The sequence below is a fragment of the Quercus suber genome, unplaced genomic scaffold (genome assembly GCF_002906115.3).
Source record: "Quercus suber isolate HL8 unplaced genomic scaffold, Cork oak 2.0 scaffold_742, whole genome shotgun sequence".
Lineage (NCBI taxonomy): Eukaryota > Viridiplantae > Streptophyta > Magnoliopsida > Fagales > Fagaceae > Quercus > Quercus suber.
The window spans coordinates 55,062-72,947 of NW_027070180.1; the positions used below are offsets into that span (position 1 = coordinate 55,062).

Sequence of the window (17,886 nt, forward strand, 5' to 3'; positions counted from 1 at the left end):
TTACTCCCCTCCGCTCCCCCTCCTTCCCCCCTCCATCCAAACAAGACATAAGTCTCATGGGAAGAGACCTTGTAACAATTAGTGAGGCATCTTTCTTATGAACCCACACTACAAAAAACGCGGGGTTTGGGGCGCGTTTTTTTGGGCCGCGTTTGCAAAAACGCGGCCCCAGACGAACTACAGCCCCGTTTTTCAAAAACGGGGCTGTAGTACAACAACAAAAGCCCCGTTTTTAAAACGGGGCCATAGAAAGGGTCTAAGGCCGCGTTTCAAACGCGGCCCAAGCCTCATCAAAGCCTCTTTTTGGGCAGAATTTTTTTGTTTTGTTTTCTTTGTTCCTTAACACACCCCTCCCGTTCACAGTCATTCTCTCCTCACAGTCACACACCGAAGCTCACTCTTGTCCTCATCGTCCTCACAGTCACACACTGAAGCTCACGCTTGTCCTCATCTGCCATCATCGTCCTCACAGTCACACCGAAGCTCACGCTCCATCGCCGACCCGATTCATCCTCCTCCTCACCCATCTTCGAAGCCCGGTGCCGTTCATCCATCAGCCTCACCCATCCGTTCAATCAGCCATCGCAAGCCACGCCCCATCGCCGATCTGTTACCCAAGACCCATCGCCGATCTTTCTCCACTCTTCTCATTGGTACTTCCTCTCAGCTTTTCCCTTTTTCCCAATTTGCATTTGGGTCTTTCTGTGTGTTTGTTTATGTTGTTGTTGATTCTGATTTGCATTAATTGAAAAGATCCTAAATTTTTTGAAGTTTCATTTGTGATTGGTGATTTTTGATGGTCTGGGTGATTTTTGAAGTTTCATTCTGATTTTGTTTATGTCGTTTTTTGTTTTAGTTTTTCAATTTTGTGTATTGGGGTTTCTTTAATATGTAGGGATTTGAGCCTTTAATATGTAGTTTTTTGTGGACATGTTTGATGTGCTGTATTGGGTTTTCTTTAATATGTAGTATTTCAATTTTGTGTATTGGGTTTTCCACAGATACACTGGACGTTCAAATAATAAAAACAACTTTGCTTGATGCACCAAAGGCATTAAATATATAATACTGATCTCCATTAACAGAGGAAGCCAGTACTGAAATATAATAGAAATTGCACATCTACTTAATTCACACTATTAATAATTTATAAAATATATGTATTTTAAATTTGTTATTTTGATATATTTTAGGTTTCAAGACTTGGTTTAAATTTGTTAGTTTGATTTATTTTATTATTTTGAGAGTTAATTTTTATAAAACTTGAATTTTAGGCCCAATTATTTAACTTGTAATAATTTATTTTTTGAATAATAAGTTTAAATAATTCAATGAAAAGATCAACAAAATGGCTTAAACCGATGACATAAAAAAAATACCTCAAACCCAACCCGACCCTTTGCATAGAAAATCTTAGCTGTTAAATGAATTCTATTACCCATTTTAGGTAAATGGAGAAGTTTCTATTTTTCCATGCACATTTAGAGATATCAATTAAGAAGGTTGCATATAATAATATCAATTAAATTAGATGTGGATTTGATACAACAACTTCATCCAAGCTTAAATTTTCAAATTATGAAGTAGATCAACTGATTAATTATCTGATGCATACAATACTTTCCATGTATTTGTACCTAACTGAATGATGCTCTTGTCATTTTTCATGTGGTAATTATCCACATATTTTAGATTTGTTCAAATTTAATGGTCGCCTTCAAAAATTGTATAATTTAAGAAGCAAAATTGTTGTCTGAATCCTTTGGCCAGATGGTAGTTAGCCAGTTAGGTTGGCCGGGGTTGAATGAGAATTCATGATGTATTATATGCAAGTATTGGCAAGTTCTTGGTAATGATGAAGAAACGTGCCAATGAGTTATAACTCAATTGGCACTTCCTTCTCCTATAATAATTAGTTGGAAGGTGAGGTCGTGAGTTTAAAACCTACTAGGTACGTCTATAACATACCAATAAAACAAAATGAAACAGGTGAAATGTATTGGTTGTAAATTGTATTATGTGATTGGAACATATATTGGGCTGCTTTGTGAGGATAATTTGTGTTCTAAATGTTTCGTAGATTTGTTTCAATGAATTACTAGCCTGAAAAGTAAAAAGGAATAAGTAAACAAAAATGCAAATAGTAGAGGTGTTTAGGATGGGGGCTTGAAGGTATCAATTCTGCATATACTAATTCAAAGATGCAGTTGAGGAACTGTAGGGTGAAGGATTGGTCTGGGGGAGTTTATTGACACTACAAATGGCAATAATTATTAGTAATTTTTTTTATATAGATATCGTGTTCTAAGTCTACTTTGATTCTATTTGGTCCTATTCGGTCCACATGGTCCTACTGGGTCCATTTTGTTCACTTTGATCCACCACCGACCAATTTGGTCTTATTCAGTCCATTTTGTCTACTTTGATTCTATTTGGTCCTATTCGGTCCACATGGTCCTATTGGGTCCATTTTGTTCACTTTGATGCACCACCGACCAATTTGGTCTTATTCAGTCCATTTTGTCTACTTTGATTCTATTTGGTCCTATTCGGTCCACATGGTCCTATTGGGTCCATTTTGTTCACTTTGATGCACCACCGACCAATTTGGTCTTATTCAGTCCATTTTGTCCTCTTTGATTCTATTCGGTCCATTCTACCCACTTTCATTGTACTCAGTCTTATTCGGTCTAGTTTGTCCAGTTCAGTCTTATTCGGTCTAGTTGGTCCAGTTCAGTCCTATTTGGTCCACCTAGTTCCGATTCAGTCTATTTGGTCCAATTTGGTCCATTCGGATCACTTCAGTTCATTTTGGTCTAGTTTGATCTTTTTTTTTTTGTGCACTTATATATAATGGGAAAAGACATGTTTGGGTTGAAAGCACCTAATCTAAATCTAAATTTATTAAAAAATATATATAAAACTCAAACTCGTAAATCTAAAATCTTAAGCATATATTTTTTATTCCTTGTATCGTGGCTTACCTGTCAAACAAGGTGTTAAAACAATACTAAATTTGGCAACCTTTTTTCCCGAGTTGTAACATTTTTCATTTTCTTTTTCGCTTTTAGGCTTGGTCGATATGAAGTTCGAAATATGAACAATTCATGAGTGGGGTACCAACATATTACAAGTGTACATTCAACTCACCATTTCAACTTGATTCTTCTCGTTGGTTTTTTATTAGCTGATGGCCACGTTTGGTTGTATTGTTTTTAGAGCTTTGTTGAGTTGGATTGTTTTGCAAAATTTCACTTTTGTAAAGTGCAAACTAACCCAACTTACACAATATTTTTCAAAAAATACGTCTTTTAAATTTGTTAGATTGATTTATTTGTTATTTGAGTTAAAAAATACATGTTAGGTTTATTTATTTTATTATTTTCAGACTTCATTTTGATAAAATTGAACTATTAGGCTTTATTGTGTAAATGAATATCACTTTTTCTTTTGACTTTTAATGAACTATTTACTAATCAAAAAATAAAAAGATTATTGAATAATGATATTAAATGTTTGAATGAAAACCCACCTTTTTTTTAAGACAATTTAAGGGTGGTCTTACAAAGGCTACTACTCTTCCTCTTGAGTGTTTTTTATTTGAATTTTTATTTTTATTTTTGGTGCCTTGAAATTATTGCAATTGTGTTGTTTGACAATGATTCTGTGAGTAATTTTTGGTCTGTGAGTTGACATTGTAACTGTTTTATTGTGATTTTTAACTTCTCTCATTCAGCCTAATACTATTAACTTTTTATTCTCAACCCCGTGATTATATATATAGACATCATATAATTAAACTATTGATTTGGTTGAAGTTGGTGTGCTCGTGTATTAAGAAAAAAACAAGTAATGTCATGTCATGTGATGCCATTGCCTTTAGTTAATATATAGTTAAATGCACAATCATAATCAGCTGCCCTCTCTTGCTCACTTTTGATTTCTAAAGATCTGCACGTATTTTAAAATCTGTGTCTCTCATATGATTGCAATAGAACATAAATTTGAAAATCTAGTTATGAGAGGTCGCATCTTCATGCACTTGGGCAGTAAGATGAACTAGGCTAACATGCTTTTCATGAACTTATTTCATTAAGGAACTGATTAGATATTTTTTTTTTTGGATGTTTCTCTCTTATTTATACTTCCCTTATGCTAATGTTGTGCCTTACATGCTTCACTTTGGCTATGAAAACCTTGATGAAATATGACATTTGCCTTAACCTTTCTACATATTCATCTTTTCTTGTAATGTGGATGATAGGCTATCCAAGGAACCTACCATCTCTGCTGTATACTCTTTTGACTTGAAATGAGCTTCTGAAACCGCACACATAATTGCGACCAGCTGTGGTGGACTAGAGGTATGAATCCAAAAGCAACATTTTTGAAGTTGGATTTCATTTAAGTAGTAAAATAGATATGAGGACTCGTTGGTAGTGGTTTGCATTGCAATAATAATTGCATGTATATTACTTACATTGAATGAACCCTTACTAACAATAATATGTGTGATGGAAATTTTGTGGGATTGTAGGTTGGGAAAGAACTTTATCCTTTGAGTTAGACGAGAACAACCATCTGGTATGAACTACTTTCCTAAGAAAAACTTGCCAACTTATGCTCATTTTTGGGTGTCATTGCATTATTTACTTCTCTTATGACACTGTGTAAAATAGAAAGCAAAGAAAATGAGTCCTTCATTTAGGCATTGTTGATGGATTATGTTCATATAGGTCCTTTTGAAGCACATGTTTGGTATGAAACCAACATCACACTCTTGCATCCACACTGGTTGTTGGGCACATATTCATACAACATCATTACAGTTTAAATTGTCAACCAATCTCTTCTTAACTCGTTTTTGATCAGTGACCCAAGTAATTAAGCATCATGGTATTACGGACTTAATAATTATTACGTATATAATAATTATTACAATTACATGAATTGAGTATTTGTTAATATACTTTTAAAACAATTATACTTAATTACTTTGAGAACTTATCACACTGACTTAGTCTAGGATAAGTGTTATATGTTCTAAGAAAATTTAAGCATGCTTGGGTATGTTTGTTCTTAACAAATCACTGATGAATGTAATTATGGACATAAATATTACCTTTGTAGTAACAAATCTTGCTGTAGGTAAAATTCCGTAAATATAGTATCACAATGGATAAAAGTTGGATGGACAAGAGGAGGGGTTCAAGGGAATATTTTGAAGGTGTAGCAAAATTCGTGGAATTTGCGTCTCTATCCGCGCGCGATGGGAAGATCTTATGTCCATGTGCAAAATGTGTGAATTTGATGTTACAACCGCTAAATGTGGCACGTGATCATTGTTGGATTTCGGGGATGCTTAATAATTACAAAATTTGGATATTTCATGGGGAATCGGCGACTGCTACAACGCCTATAGAATGTGGGAGCTCTCATGTGCAAGAAACCCAAAATCTATACGGTGATTTTCATGGGATGTTGCACGATTTGTGCCCCCCCCATGAAATGCCACCCGAACCAATGGAAGAAGGTCCAACTGTGCAACATTCGGTAGAAGGTCCGAATGATGAGGCCAAGAAGTTTTACAAGATGATAGATGATGTAGACAAACCTTTATACGAAGGTTGTACAAAATTTAGCATTTTCTCAGCCATTGTCGTTTTGTTCCAGTTGAAGACTCTGTGTGGTTGGACGAACAAGTCATTTACTATGTTGCTTCAAGTCCTAATGGATATGCTTCCTTCAGACGCTAAGTTGCCAAAGGACCATTATGAGGCTAAGAAGATTGTTCGAGATTTGGGTTTGGGTTATGAGAAGATCCATGCTTGTCCTAATGATTGTATGCTGTTTTGGAAGGAAAATGTTAACCTCGACGCGTGTCCTTGTTGTAACGAATCAAGGTGGAAAACAAATGAGGCATCTGTTGCTAGTAAAAATGCTTCATCCACTAAGGGGAAGAAGAAAGCTGCAAAGATCCTACGGTGGTTCCCTTTAAAGCCAAGATTGCAACGGCTATTTCTTTCACCTGATCTGGCTAGTTCTATGAAATGGCATGTTAATGGTCGTACTGATGATGGGGTTATGCGGCATCCTGCTGACTCAGATGCATGGAAAATGTTTGACAGTAAGCATTTTGAGTTTTCGTCTGACCCTCGTAATGTCAGACTTGGATTAGCTGCGGATGGGTTCAATCCCTTCGGAATTATGAGTAGTACTCATAGTACGTGGCCTGTTATGTTGGTCCCCTACAATCTCCCACCTTGGCTGTGCATGAAACGATCATCTTTGATTCTATCATTACTTATTCCTGGTCCTACCTCGCCAGGGATTGCTATAGATGTGTACTTGCAACCGTTAGTAGAAGAACTAAGAGAGTTATGGGATGTTGGAGTACAGGCATATGATGCATCTTCAAAAGAAATATTCCAATTGCGTGCAGCATTGATGTGGACCGTAAATGATTTTCCTGCGTACGCAGATTTGTCGGGTTGGAGTACCAAAGGTGCTTTGGCATGTCCTTCTTGTGCCGTGTACACCGACTCTCGATATTTGAAAAATGGACACAAATTCTGTTACATGGGACATAGGCGATGGTTGGATTTTGACCACGATTTCCGGAAAGAAGGTATGTTATTTGATGGATCTAATGATACGCGATCGGCTCCTGAACCGCCACTCGCGTTAATCATTATTCTGGACACTGAACATTTAGTTGGACGTTGTCTGGGAAGGAAATGTCAACTTGCTTACAATAAAAGAAAGAGAGGGGAGGCAGACCATAATGGTTGGAAGAAGAGGAGTATATTTTTCACCTTACCTTATTGGGAGGATCAGAAGTTGCGACACAATCTTGATGTGATGCATATAGAGAAGAATGTGATGGACAATATACTTGGCACATTGCTGAACTTGAAGGATCAAACAAAGGACAATTACAAAGCACGCCTTGACTTGGCGGACATGGGGATAAGGAGTGAACTCCACCTACAGCGAAAAAGTGCTGATAAGTATACCATACCGCCCGCTTGTTTTCATATGACTTCGTCAGAGAAGGATGGTTTCTTGCAAGTTTTGAAGGACGTAACAGTGCCTGATGGGTATGCTTCCAATATCTCACGCCGTGTGAATATGAAAGAATGCAAGATTTCTGGTTTGAAGAGTCATGATAATCACATCTTGATGCAGCAACTTTTTCCCATAGCGTTACGCGGGTCTTTGCCATCTCATGTTACTAGGCCGTTGATAAAGTTAGCTTGCTTCTTTAGAGAAATTTGTTCCAAAACCCTTAGGGTTTCAGATATTGCGACTCTTGAGGCAGACATTGCAGTGACATTGTGTGAATTGGAAAAGATATTTCCTCCATCCTTCTTTACAGTGATGGTGCATTTAGTCATGCACTTAGCTGTTGAAGCCAAGATTGGTGGTCCAGTGCACTACCGTTGGATGTATCCCATTGAGAGGTAACATGTGTGTAATATTATTGATCAATTATGAGCTGCATGTGCGTCTTCAAATTACCATTGCTGATCATTAATCTTATCATTCCTTTATAGGTACCTCTCACGTCTTAAGTCTTACGTACGAAATAAAGCTGCTCCAGAAGGGTCTATTGCTGAAGGATACATAGTAGAGGAGTGCTTAACATTTTGTTCACGGTATATGGAAGGAGTTGAAACAATATTTAATCGACCAACTAGGACGATTGAGGAGTCAACAGGGGCTGTTTCAATTGTGACACTAAACAATAGAGAGTGGACCCAAGCCCATCGCTATGTTTTATTCAATTCCGAAAACATCAACCACTTTCGTGAGTAAGTAATACGTATACAAATATCATTGCACGTCAATCTAATGTACTTTAGGTCTATTACCCCTAATACAATTGCCTGCACAGGATGCACAAAAGATTGATAGATGATGAACTCCAACAAGGCCACCATCGTTCTTCCGAGGGCATTATATATAAGCACCATATGGAGAAGTTTTGTACTTGGTTTAGGGGTCATGTATGTATAACATTTTCAACTTATTAAACTTGTAATACTGTCCCAATTATGATTACTTGTGCTGATATGAATAATTTTGTTTGGATATGTTAGGTGATGTCATTGACTGGTGCTGATAGGGAAAGGGAGGGAGTTAGTGATACCCTTGCTGCACTGTCCAAATGGCCATATATTTATGTAAAGCGGCTGAAGCATTATGTCATAAATGGCTTAAAATTTAGGAGTGTAAATGATGAGGCAAATAAGAAAACGCAGAATAGTGGAGTTAGTGTCGCTACGGATGGTGGCATTACGTGGTATGGTGTTCTAAGGGATATAATCGAGTTGAATTATTCTGACAATATCAAACATGTGTTATTCAAGTGTAAATGGGTTGATGACCAAAATAGGAGAGGATATAAGACTGATGAATTTGGGTTTCCTATGGTGAACTTTACACACTTCATACATGGTGGGGATGACATAATAGATGAACCATATGTCTTGGCATCTCAAGCTACGCAAGTTTTTTATGTGGAAGATAAAAGGCACAAGGATTGGTATGTTGTTGTCAAAACTAAAGCTAGGGATGTGTTTGATGCCGGTATTGGTCCCCAACGTGACGAGGATGACACATATAATGAAACTGAGAACATTCCATACAATATAAGTACTAATGAGGTTGCAAGTGACAATCTTAGTTGGGCTCGGGATGATGTAGAGGGAATGACAATTGATGCCTCTATCATTGCTGAACGAGATCTTCATGAAGTAAACAATATAGACAATTGTGAGTTTATTGACGATGACTACGACAATGAAGATGACAACGAGGACGAGTACATCGAGGATGAGTAGTGTAATAGTATAGTGTTGTATTATGCGTTTGGATGTTACAATTATTATTGAAAACATATCCATTCATGAATTAGTTGGAATGCCTTTATGTAGTATTTGATGAATTTGTTAATTCCTCTTAATATTGTACATTTTTTTAATTTGTGCTTCTTATGCATCCAGTTCCTTCCGTAGTTTGTTATTAGAATTGAATTTAATTTCTTACGAAGTTTGGATATATGTTCGTGTGGTGTTAGAGTTTCGTTTCATTGTTGTTGTGTTTGGCAAAGAATAATTGTTTGGATATATGCTTGTATATATTGGTAGATATTAAAATGAGTTATTTAACTTTGTCTTTTTCAATTAAATTGTGTGCAATTGATTGTTGTGTAATATTAACATTTTCTTTGTGTTGTAAACTTGTGGAACGCAGGAATGGGAAAGAAACGCCAATTGCCGCTTGTACAAGTTGGCGAAGGACCCTCATGTTCACGACAGAGGGGGGAGAATGAGTGTGAAGCCGTGTCTAGTGCTGAGCAGGCAACAACGGCTGCAAGTGATGCTAGGACACAGCCTGCAGGTAGTTTACATGTCTTCAAATGTAATGTTTGATATTTATTACTAGACGCATAATTTTTTTGGTGTTGGTCGCAGGAAGGCGAAGGAAAAATCAATTGAGTGTTGTTGAAGTTGGCCAAGGATCGTCACGTGCACAAGAGAGCGTGCAGGCAGAGCTAAGGGCCGCCTTTGCGGCTGACCAGGCAAGAGGGGACGCAAGTGACGATGACGAGACAGAACCCCCTTCTCCAGGTAGTTGACATATCTTCAAATGTAACATTTGAGAAAAGATACTAAATGCATATTTTTTCATTTCTTTAAGGTGGTCATTTCGTCTACTATATATATACAGAATTAGCCGTCAAGTGTCCGAAATTATGTAATTTTGGTAGTTTTGCATTTTGAAAATAATGTCTCTTAAAAAGATACATTTAATAAACGTACAAGTTATCGTATTGACTTAAAAAGACCGTGCAAGTTAGAAGGCTAAATTGAATTTATGACAAAATTAGATGATGTAATTTGTAATTTGTGTCAAAAGTAGGCTTTAAATTCGAGATTTTTGTGAGCCACTTCAAACTTTAATAGAGTTTCATATGTGGAAAATGATCAACATATTTCGGCTAAGGATAAGATGTACTGCATTTACCAACATTCTACGGTACAACAAAGTGTTACCATATTTTCATAACATTGTTTTGAGTTATTGTAGCCGTAGAAGAACTGAAAAAGATGTTTATGTGTGAAGTGTTAGCAAAATTTGGAAATAATATGAAAAATAACTTCTATGTCTAGGGTCATTTTGCTTTTTTAGTGAACAAAATTCCTACAATATTAATATTAATTATTACCATTTTTGCTAATTAATTAATCATTCTCCTGCATATATAAAGGGATTAATTATTAATATTAATCCCTTTATCTGATTAGAATGATTATAAAATTAGATTGAACATGCTTTTTTATATATTCTTGAGAAATACACAATAGGCTGCCCATTGCTTCTTTTAAATTTATGAAAATATGAATGAGTGAATTCACTTATTGTACTGAGTAATAAGTAAATTAACATAAAAAATGGGGAAAAAATATTATTTAAAAGGCAAGTATCAAAATGTCCACATTTACTAACATCACTATCATGTTAGTTGAGCTCTTGAGCTATATACATTAATTTTTTTGTAATTGTAATCTTTGAAACTTCATTCCTAATAGCGATTTACTATATGCAGGAGATTTGGTGCAAGAAACGCCAGTATCCAGTAATGGGCGTGCAGAAGATGTGGTTCAAGAAACCCCATCAGATAGTAATGTGCGTAAAAAGCGTGGGGTAACGCTAATGCAGCGAGTATGGAGTCTGCCACCAAATATGAAAGTTCAATTGGAGGTAAATGTAAAGGGCCAACCGATTGGGGACAGCGGACAAACTTTCAAAAGGTGGTTGGGCACCATTTGCCTCAACCCCATCTTGTGCCCACTTGTGCCAGTTGCTTGGACACGTTTCCCTGATAAGGAAAAAGAAGCTTGCTGGATAGAGATTGAGGTAGTATCAAATTAAGCTACTTTTTTATTGTTATTTACAGTCGTATGTGTGTTAAATGGCATTTTCAATAGGGTGGACTATTGCACTATGCTCACTCAATTTTTACATTTCAGAAAAAGTGGATCATTCCCGCTCACATTATCCTACCAGCTAATCAAAAGAATTGGGCACTGCACCTACTTGGGGAATTGAGGAGGAATCGAAGAAGCAAGCTGAAAAAGAAATGTTACCCAAAAGATGCATTGAAAGAAGATGTCATTCAGGCCAAACCATATAATATTGATAGGCTGCAGTACGAGGCGCTAGTTGATTATTGGTTTTCGTCTGCTACGAAGGTTTCGCTATATTCATGCTCTATTATCTTTTAGTGGGGTATTTGAATACATATGATGGGGTATTTGAAGTTACTGAGTACAATTTATTTAACTGATTTTTTTTTTTTTTTGGTTTAATTTGTTGGCGGCAATGTGTTCGTAGACATTAATTGATACGAACATAAAAAGTCGTGGGTTTCAGAAGGACATAGCAAGGTCAGGGCCTATAAGTTTTGCACAAACTGCTGACAAAATGGTAAGAAATGCTATTTATCCTAACTAGCCAGGGTTTTAGTATTATAATATTTTATGATGAAAATAATTTACGGATGAATTTGAGCATCTTCTGTGAATTAGTATGAAATTTTTGTTATTCTCAGCTGACAATGTACCTAGCTTTTGAGGCAGATCACTTGTCTTGCTTTGGTTCTAGCACCATGAAATTGTTATTCTACTACTTTCTTCAAATATTTGTTTTGAACTAATTAACTTCGTTACTATTTCTGACTTTTGGGAACGAAACATGATTTTGAACTGACTCTGCTAATTTAGTGATAAAATAAGCAGTGCTTATGATAGTAGAGTTACTCTATATAGGCGTGTCCATTTGGTTTGGTGATTTTGGAGATTAAACATACGCTTTGAAAACCCCAGTGGGAATTTACAATTTGGATATGAAAAAAAACTAGTATTATTTTAATTTCGTTAGGATAGACATTAGGTCTTATTGGAATAAATAGGGATAGTATTTTACAGAGAGAGAGAGAGAGGAGAGAGAGTTGTCCGTATTGTTGGTCATAGTAAAGATCATTACCATTTTTTCATGTATACAAGAAAGAAGAAACTAGTAGTCGTAGTATTTGAACTATAAGAAAAGTAGGAAATTTTATGGGTTCATATCAAAACTTTTTTAGGGTGTGTGACAATTTAGAGGATAGTTTGCCTATATATATCTGTTATTACTTTGTGATTAAGTGTGTGTGTGTGTGTATGTTAAAATGCTTAAAATAGCTTATAGTATATAATTATGTGTACAGTATGCTTTAGCTTTATAGGGACAAAAAACCAAAAAAAAGAAAACAGAATATGTTCCGAAAGTTGAAGAATTTTTATTGACGGGAACATTTCATGTTTATTGTGCTTATTTAAATCACGTTAGTGTTGACGTTGTGACAGCAAAAACAAGATGATTGCAAAAAAAAATTAACACTCTTACAGTAAAGACAAGTGAGAGAGAGGAAATGTGAGGAAGTTGACTGATGGAAAATGGGTTGGGGAGTAACTTTGGGATGGGGCTAGGTAGGGACTATTGTAGCCACTATCACAACTAAAGAAAACAACTCACTTGTCTTTTTGAACGTAATAAATTGTGTTTTTTATATTGTTTTACATTATATTGCATGTTATATCCCAAATTCCATTTGCTATGTTTGGTTGTCGATTGCCGCTTCATATCACTTACATAAATTTTCACTATTGTAATGAGGTTGTTGAATATGACGTAGGCAAAAGAATGTGGGCATGCAGTGGAGCGTGCTGTTGTTTTTGCAAAAGTATACAGCACCAAAGATGGGCAGCCTATTAGTACTGAAGTGAGAGATAAGATTGTAAGCCCTATATTGTAACTTATTTCTTTTGTATTTTGTGCGTGAATAGTACTATATCAAGTAATATGGTATTTGGTTATTGTGTGAAAACAGGATAAAATGGCTGACATTTTAAGGAAGGGGGGCTCACTACAAGGAGAGCCTCACGAAGGAATACTATGGGCAAAAGATGATGCATTTGCTCAAGTGATGGGGGCAGAACGGCATGGACGTGTTCGTGGGGTTGGTTTAGGACCAACTCCATCAGGAAGAAGTGGGTCCAACCTGCCATGTTATACATCGACTCCACTGGTGTCCAGGGAAACAGCTCATCGGATAACTGAATTGGAAACTTCACACCAGACTTTAAGGGATGAACTTGCCCAGTCAAAGCAGACGCATCAGGAGCAAATCGCCGAAATGCAGGCGAAGCATAAGGAGGAAATAGCTGAAATACGTGAGCAGAATAAGCAGCAAATTGACGAAGCACTGGCTGAAGCAAAGCGGCAATCAGATGCGCAGCATAAGATACAAATTGATGAAATGATGGCGGGCGTAAGAAGCATGTTCGATTCAATGAGGTCATTTCCAAATGCGTCACAGCTTCCTGTGGTATAAAAATGTTGCATTTAATTTAATGAAAATTGTGTGTTTATTGCAATGCGTTGTTTATGTGCTACTAATACGATGTGTTTAATATATTCAGGGTAGCACTGCATCACAATGAGGACTCGTTGTGGATATTTTGTTATTGTAGGTTGTATTACTTTTTGGATGTTCATGAAGGAATATTGTACACATGAATATTATTTTGATATTATAGACAGAATTTAATTTTTCTATTATTCTCCCCCGATCAGGTATCTATTCTATTTCTATTATACGCATGCTTTGTTATTCGCTTGAAAGATTTTGAACTTTTGTGGTTTTTGTTCTTGACTTTGAAATGCAATGTGAAAATTGAATTTATGGTTATGTATTGCGTGCTTTCAATGTGATTGCAGGTGCATTGGGAGTTCAGCTCAATGCGGTACGCTTTTGTGGTTCTCTTCGCTTGTCTAGAAGTGGATGTGGATAATTGTCTTTACATTAGGGTTGGTGAGTTTGGATTGCTTTTTTTATTTTCATTGTAGATTATGAGCGAGTGGGTCTGAATTATTATGTGCATGTCCTAGCAAAAAACTAAAGAAAAACAAGATAATGTGAATGCCTTAAGTTTTTCTGCAGGGGGAAAGTAAGCAAGCAATGTTTTATGCCAAAGAAAAATCTTAAGAGTGGAAACAAAAAGACTCACTGATCTTAATTTCTACTCATTTGTATTTTTAGAGGTTTTGAAAAATTCTTTCGTGTGAAAATGATTTAGTTTTGTGCTTCAGGAACTAGCCTTGGAAATATTGGGAACCTTGGCAACCATGAACCTTTGTTGAAGCAAGTGGATTGATTGAGATAGAATTTAAGTATTTATTCATTTGTTGAAAGAAAATACTTATTTGTTGAATGTCTTTCTCATCCTCCCCCATGTAAAGTGTCTATGTCTGACTCTTCTTGCTTGTTGCATCATACAATTGTATAGAGAGTTTCATATGTCCATATTGTGCATGAATATTATTTTGATATAATAGACAGAATTCAAGTTTTCTATTATTCTCCCCCCGATCAGGTATCTATTCACAATATTATACGCATGCTTTGTTATTCGCTTGAAAGATTTTGAACTTTTGTGGTTTTTGTTCTTGACGTTGAAATGCAATGTGAAAATTGAATTTATGGTTGTGTATTGCGTGCTTTCAATGTGATTGCAGGTGCATTGGGAGTTCAGCTCAATGCGGTACGCTTTTGTGGTTCTCTTCGCTTGTCTAGAAGTGGATGTGGATAATTGTCTTTACATTAGGGTTGGTGAGTTTGGATTGCTTTTTTTATTTTCATTGTAGATTATGAGCGAGTGGGTTTGAATTATTATGTGCACGTCCTAGCAAAAAACTAAAGAAATACAAGATAATGTGAATGCCTTAAGTTTTTCTGCAGGGGAAAGTAAGCAAGCAATGTTTTATGCCAAAGAAAAATCTTAAGAGTGGAAACAAAAAGACTCACTGGTCTTAATTTCTACTCATTTGTATTTTTAGAGTCTTTGAAAAATTCTTTCGTGTGAAAATGATTTAGTTTTGTGCTTCAGGAACTTAGCCTTGGAAATATTGGGAACCTTGGCAGCCATGAACCTTTGTTGAAGCAAGTGGATTGATTGAGATAGAATTTAAGTATTTATTCATTTGTTGAAAGGAAATACTTATTTGTTGAATGTCTTTCTCATCCTCCCCCATGTAAAGTGTCTATGTCTGACTCTTCTTGCTTGTTGCATCATACAATTGTATAGAGAGTTTCATATGTCCATATTGTGCATGAATATTATTTTGATATTATAGACAGAATTCAATTTTTCCATTATTCTCCCCCCGATCAGGTATCTATTCACAATATTATACGCATGCTTTGTTATTCGCTTGAAAGATTTTGAACTTTTGTGGTTTTTGTTCTTGACTTTGAAATGCAATGTGAAAATTGAATTTATGGTTGTGTATTGCGTGCTTTCAATGTGATTGCAGGTGCATTGGGAGTTCAGCTCAATGCGGTACGCTTTTGTGGTTCTCTTCGCTTGTCTAGAAGTGGATGTGGATAATTGTCTTTACATTAGAGTTGGTGAGTTTGGATTGCTTTTTTTATTTTCATTGTAGATTATGAGCGAGTGGGTCTGAATTATTATGTGCACGTCCTAGCAAAAAACTAAAGAAAAACAATATAATGTGAATGCCTTAAGTTTTTCTGAAGGGGGAAAGTAAGGAAGCAATTTCTTATGCCAAAGAAAAATCTTAAGAGTGGAAACAAAAAGACTCACTGGTCTTAATTTCTACTCATTTGTATTTTTAGAGGTTTTGAAAAATTCTTTCGTGTGAAAATGATTTAGTTTTGTGCTTCAGGAACTTAGCCTTGGAAATATTGGGAACCTTGGCAGCCATGAACCTTTGTTGAAGCAAGTGGATTGATTGAGATAGAATTTAAGTATTTACTCATTTGTTGAAAGGAAATACTTATTTGTTGAATGTCTTTCTCATCCTCCCCCATGTAAAGTGTCTATGTCTGACTCTTCTTGCTTGTTGCATCATACAATTGTATAGAGTTTCATATGTCCATATTGTGAATTTAGTGATGCTGCTCAAGTTATTAATCATACCTTGGAATGACTGTCGGGGCAGTGTCTTCTACAGATATGCACGTAAATATTTTGTTCCTTTAATTTTTTATGATCAACTCTCATTGTGATTGGTGCTTGTGGTGATATTTTGGCTGAATAATTTTAGGAATGAAGAAACGTTTTAGTTTTAGGAAGAAGAAACGTTATAATATCTATTTAAATGATAATCTTTTTAAAAGAGTATATTGTGGAAGTTTGCTACTCATTTATTTTTAAAATTCTTGTACTTAGGAAAAAAGTTCCATTTTTGACTTCTTGTGTTTGGTTCCTTTCTTGCAGTGGCATTATGGACAAAAAGCTTGGAGATGGGATAGCCATAGGAAGTCATGTGTATAATGTGTATTATGGACAGTCATGTGTATAATGTGACAAGTTGAGGTATAACTTTAAATTGTGACAAGTTTAAAATATTGTGATAAGTTTAAGAAAATTTCAGCTTGATATTCTTTTGATATTCCAACTTGAAATAGTAGCGTTTGTCAAACTTATAGCAGCGTTTGTGTATTCACCATCTACTGTAAAGGAAAAGGGCAAGAAAAAAAAAAAAAAAAAAAAAAAAACTATGGCCGCGTTTTTAAAACGTGGCTATAGACAGATTGAAGAAATATTAAAAGGGTTGTAGCCGCGTTCAAAACGCGGCTATAGAGGGATCTGTGGCCGCATTTTACAAATGCGGCCTAAGACACCGTCTATGGCCGCACTTACAAACGCGGCCTAAGACACTATCTATGGCCGCATTTGATAAACGCAGCCTAAGACAATGTCTATGGCCACACTTTTCAAACACGGCCTAAGACTGGGCCTTAGGCCGCATTTAAAAAACGCGGCCATAGACCCCGTTTTAGGCCGCGTTTGTAAAGTGCGGCCATAGACCCCATGCTTAGGCCGCATTTGAAAAGTGCGGCCATAGACCTCAGTCTTAGGCCGTGTTTGAAAAGTGCGGCCATAGACCCCGTCTGGCCTATAGTCACGGGGTTTGGGCCGCATTTGAAAACGCAGCCTAAAAAAACGCGGCCATAGGCCAAATGGGCCTATGGCCGCGTTTTTTGGACTTAAGGCCACGTTTTACAAACGTGGCCTAAAGCCGTTTTTTTTGTAGTGCCAGTTTGGCACACTCACTTAAGTGATGTGGGACACAACTAAATTAGGCCTTACCCACCACAACTCAAAGGAGAGCTATCCCTAGGTTTGATACCATTTGTCAGGATCCTCACACAATCAGCACAATATTGTTTGCTAATTGGACAAAATAACTACTCGCATAACATTGTTTTGTGGGCGAAATTGGACTCATTATATGAATAGTAGTAAGGCCGTTGAAGAATTAAAGACATCCAAATAATTGGTCTGGTTTCATCTTACTTATTTGGAAGTTAATGTAATAAGTGGTGCTCTACAATGGCCTTCCGTGAAGATGTTAGTACACTTCTTTTTTCCTTTTTTCTTTTTTTTTTGCTGAATGAAGATGTTAGTATACTTAATAAGATTAAAGTATGTGATTCCCATCAAAATGGTGCAGTGCTTGGTTAAATTTAGCTAATTAAGATTCCCTTTTGGATACTTACAGGCTATAAGAACACCACAGTTTTCGAAACTGTGTCTCTCTCTCCCATCCTGCATTTTCAATGTGGGAGCTTAAGGCAAATCGCAAGGGTACAAAACTACAAATACGATTGGCAGATAAACCATGCATATATTCTTTCAAGCTTTGTGCCAAAAATTGTGTCCCCAGCATAATTCTTTAGGAGGGTGCCAGCATAAGGTCTCCCCAAGTGGGAGAACCTACGTCATTATTTGTTGCCATAGGGGCCTG

The 17,886-nt window shown here is 36.3% G+C and overlaps 2 protein-coding genes and 2 long non-coding RNA genes across 5 annotated transcripts; all 4 read left to right on the forward strand.

Moving 5' to 3' along the window:
- Nucleotides 1–438: 438 nt before the first annotated feature.
- Nucleotides 439–16,518, forward strand: LOC112022659 (uncharacterized). Its single transcript, XR_010626304.1, has 7 exons — nt 439–653; nt 4,265–4,364; nt 4,538–4,584; nt 13,831–13,924; nt 14,629–14,722; nt 15,427–15,520; nt 16,353–16,518. It is a non-coding gene; the product is annotated as an uncharacterized LOC112022659 (long non-coding RNA).
- Nucleotides 7,556–8,953, forward strand: LOC136064705 (uncharacterized). Its single transcript, XM_065766777.1, has 3 exons — nt 7,556–7,814; nt 7,898–8,009; nt 8,103–8,953. Exons 1-3 carry the CDS (start codon nt 7,663–7,665, stop codon nt 8,844–8,846), a joined length of 1,008 nt encoding a protein of 335 aa, XP_065622849.1. The 5' UTR covers nt 7,556–7,662; the 3' UTR covers nt 8,847–8,953.
- Nucleotides 10,591–11,628, forward strand: LOC136064708 (uncharacterized). 2 transcript variants are annotated; one of them, XR_010626306.1, is made up of 3 exons: nt 10,591–10,926; nt 11,046–11,261; nt 11,404–11,628. It is a non-coding gene; the product is annotated as an uncharacterized LOC136064708 (long non-coding RNA). The 2 variants fall into 2 exon arrangements; XR_010626307.1 differs by having other exon boundaries at nt 10,592–10,926; nt 11,077–11,261.
- On the forward strand, nt 12,623–13,674 carry LOC136064706 (uncharacterized). Its single transcript, XM_065766779.1, has 3 exons — nt 12,623–12,847; nt 12,941–13,438; nt 13,533–13,674. Exons 2-3 carry the CDS (start codon nt 12,947–12,949, stop codon nt 13,551–13,553), a joined length of 513 nt encoding a protein of 170 aa, XP_065622851.1. The 5' UTR covers nt 12,623–12,847; nt 12,941–12,946; the 3' UTR covers nt 13,554–13,674.
- Nucleotides 16,519–17,886: the final 1,368 nt, after the last annotated feature.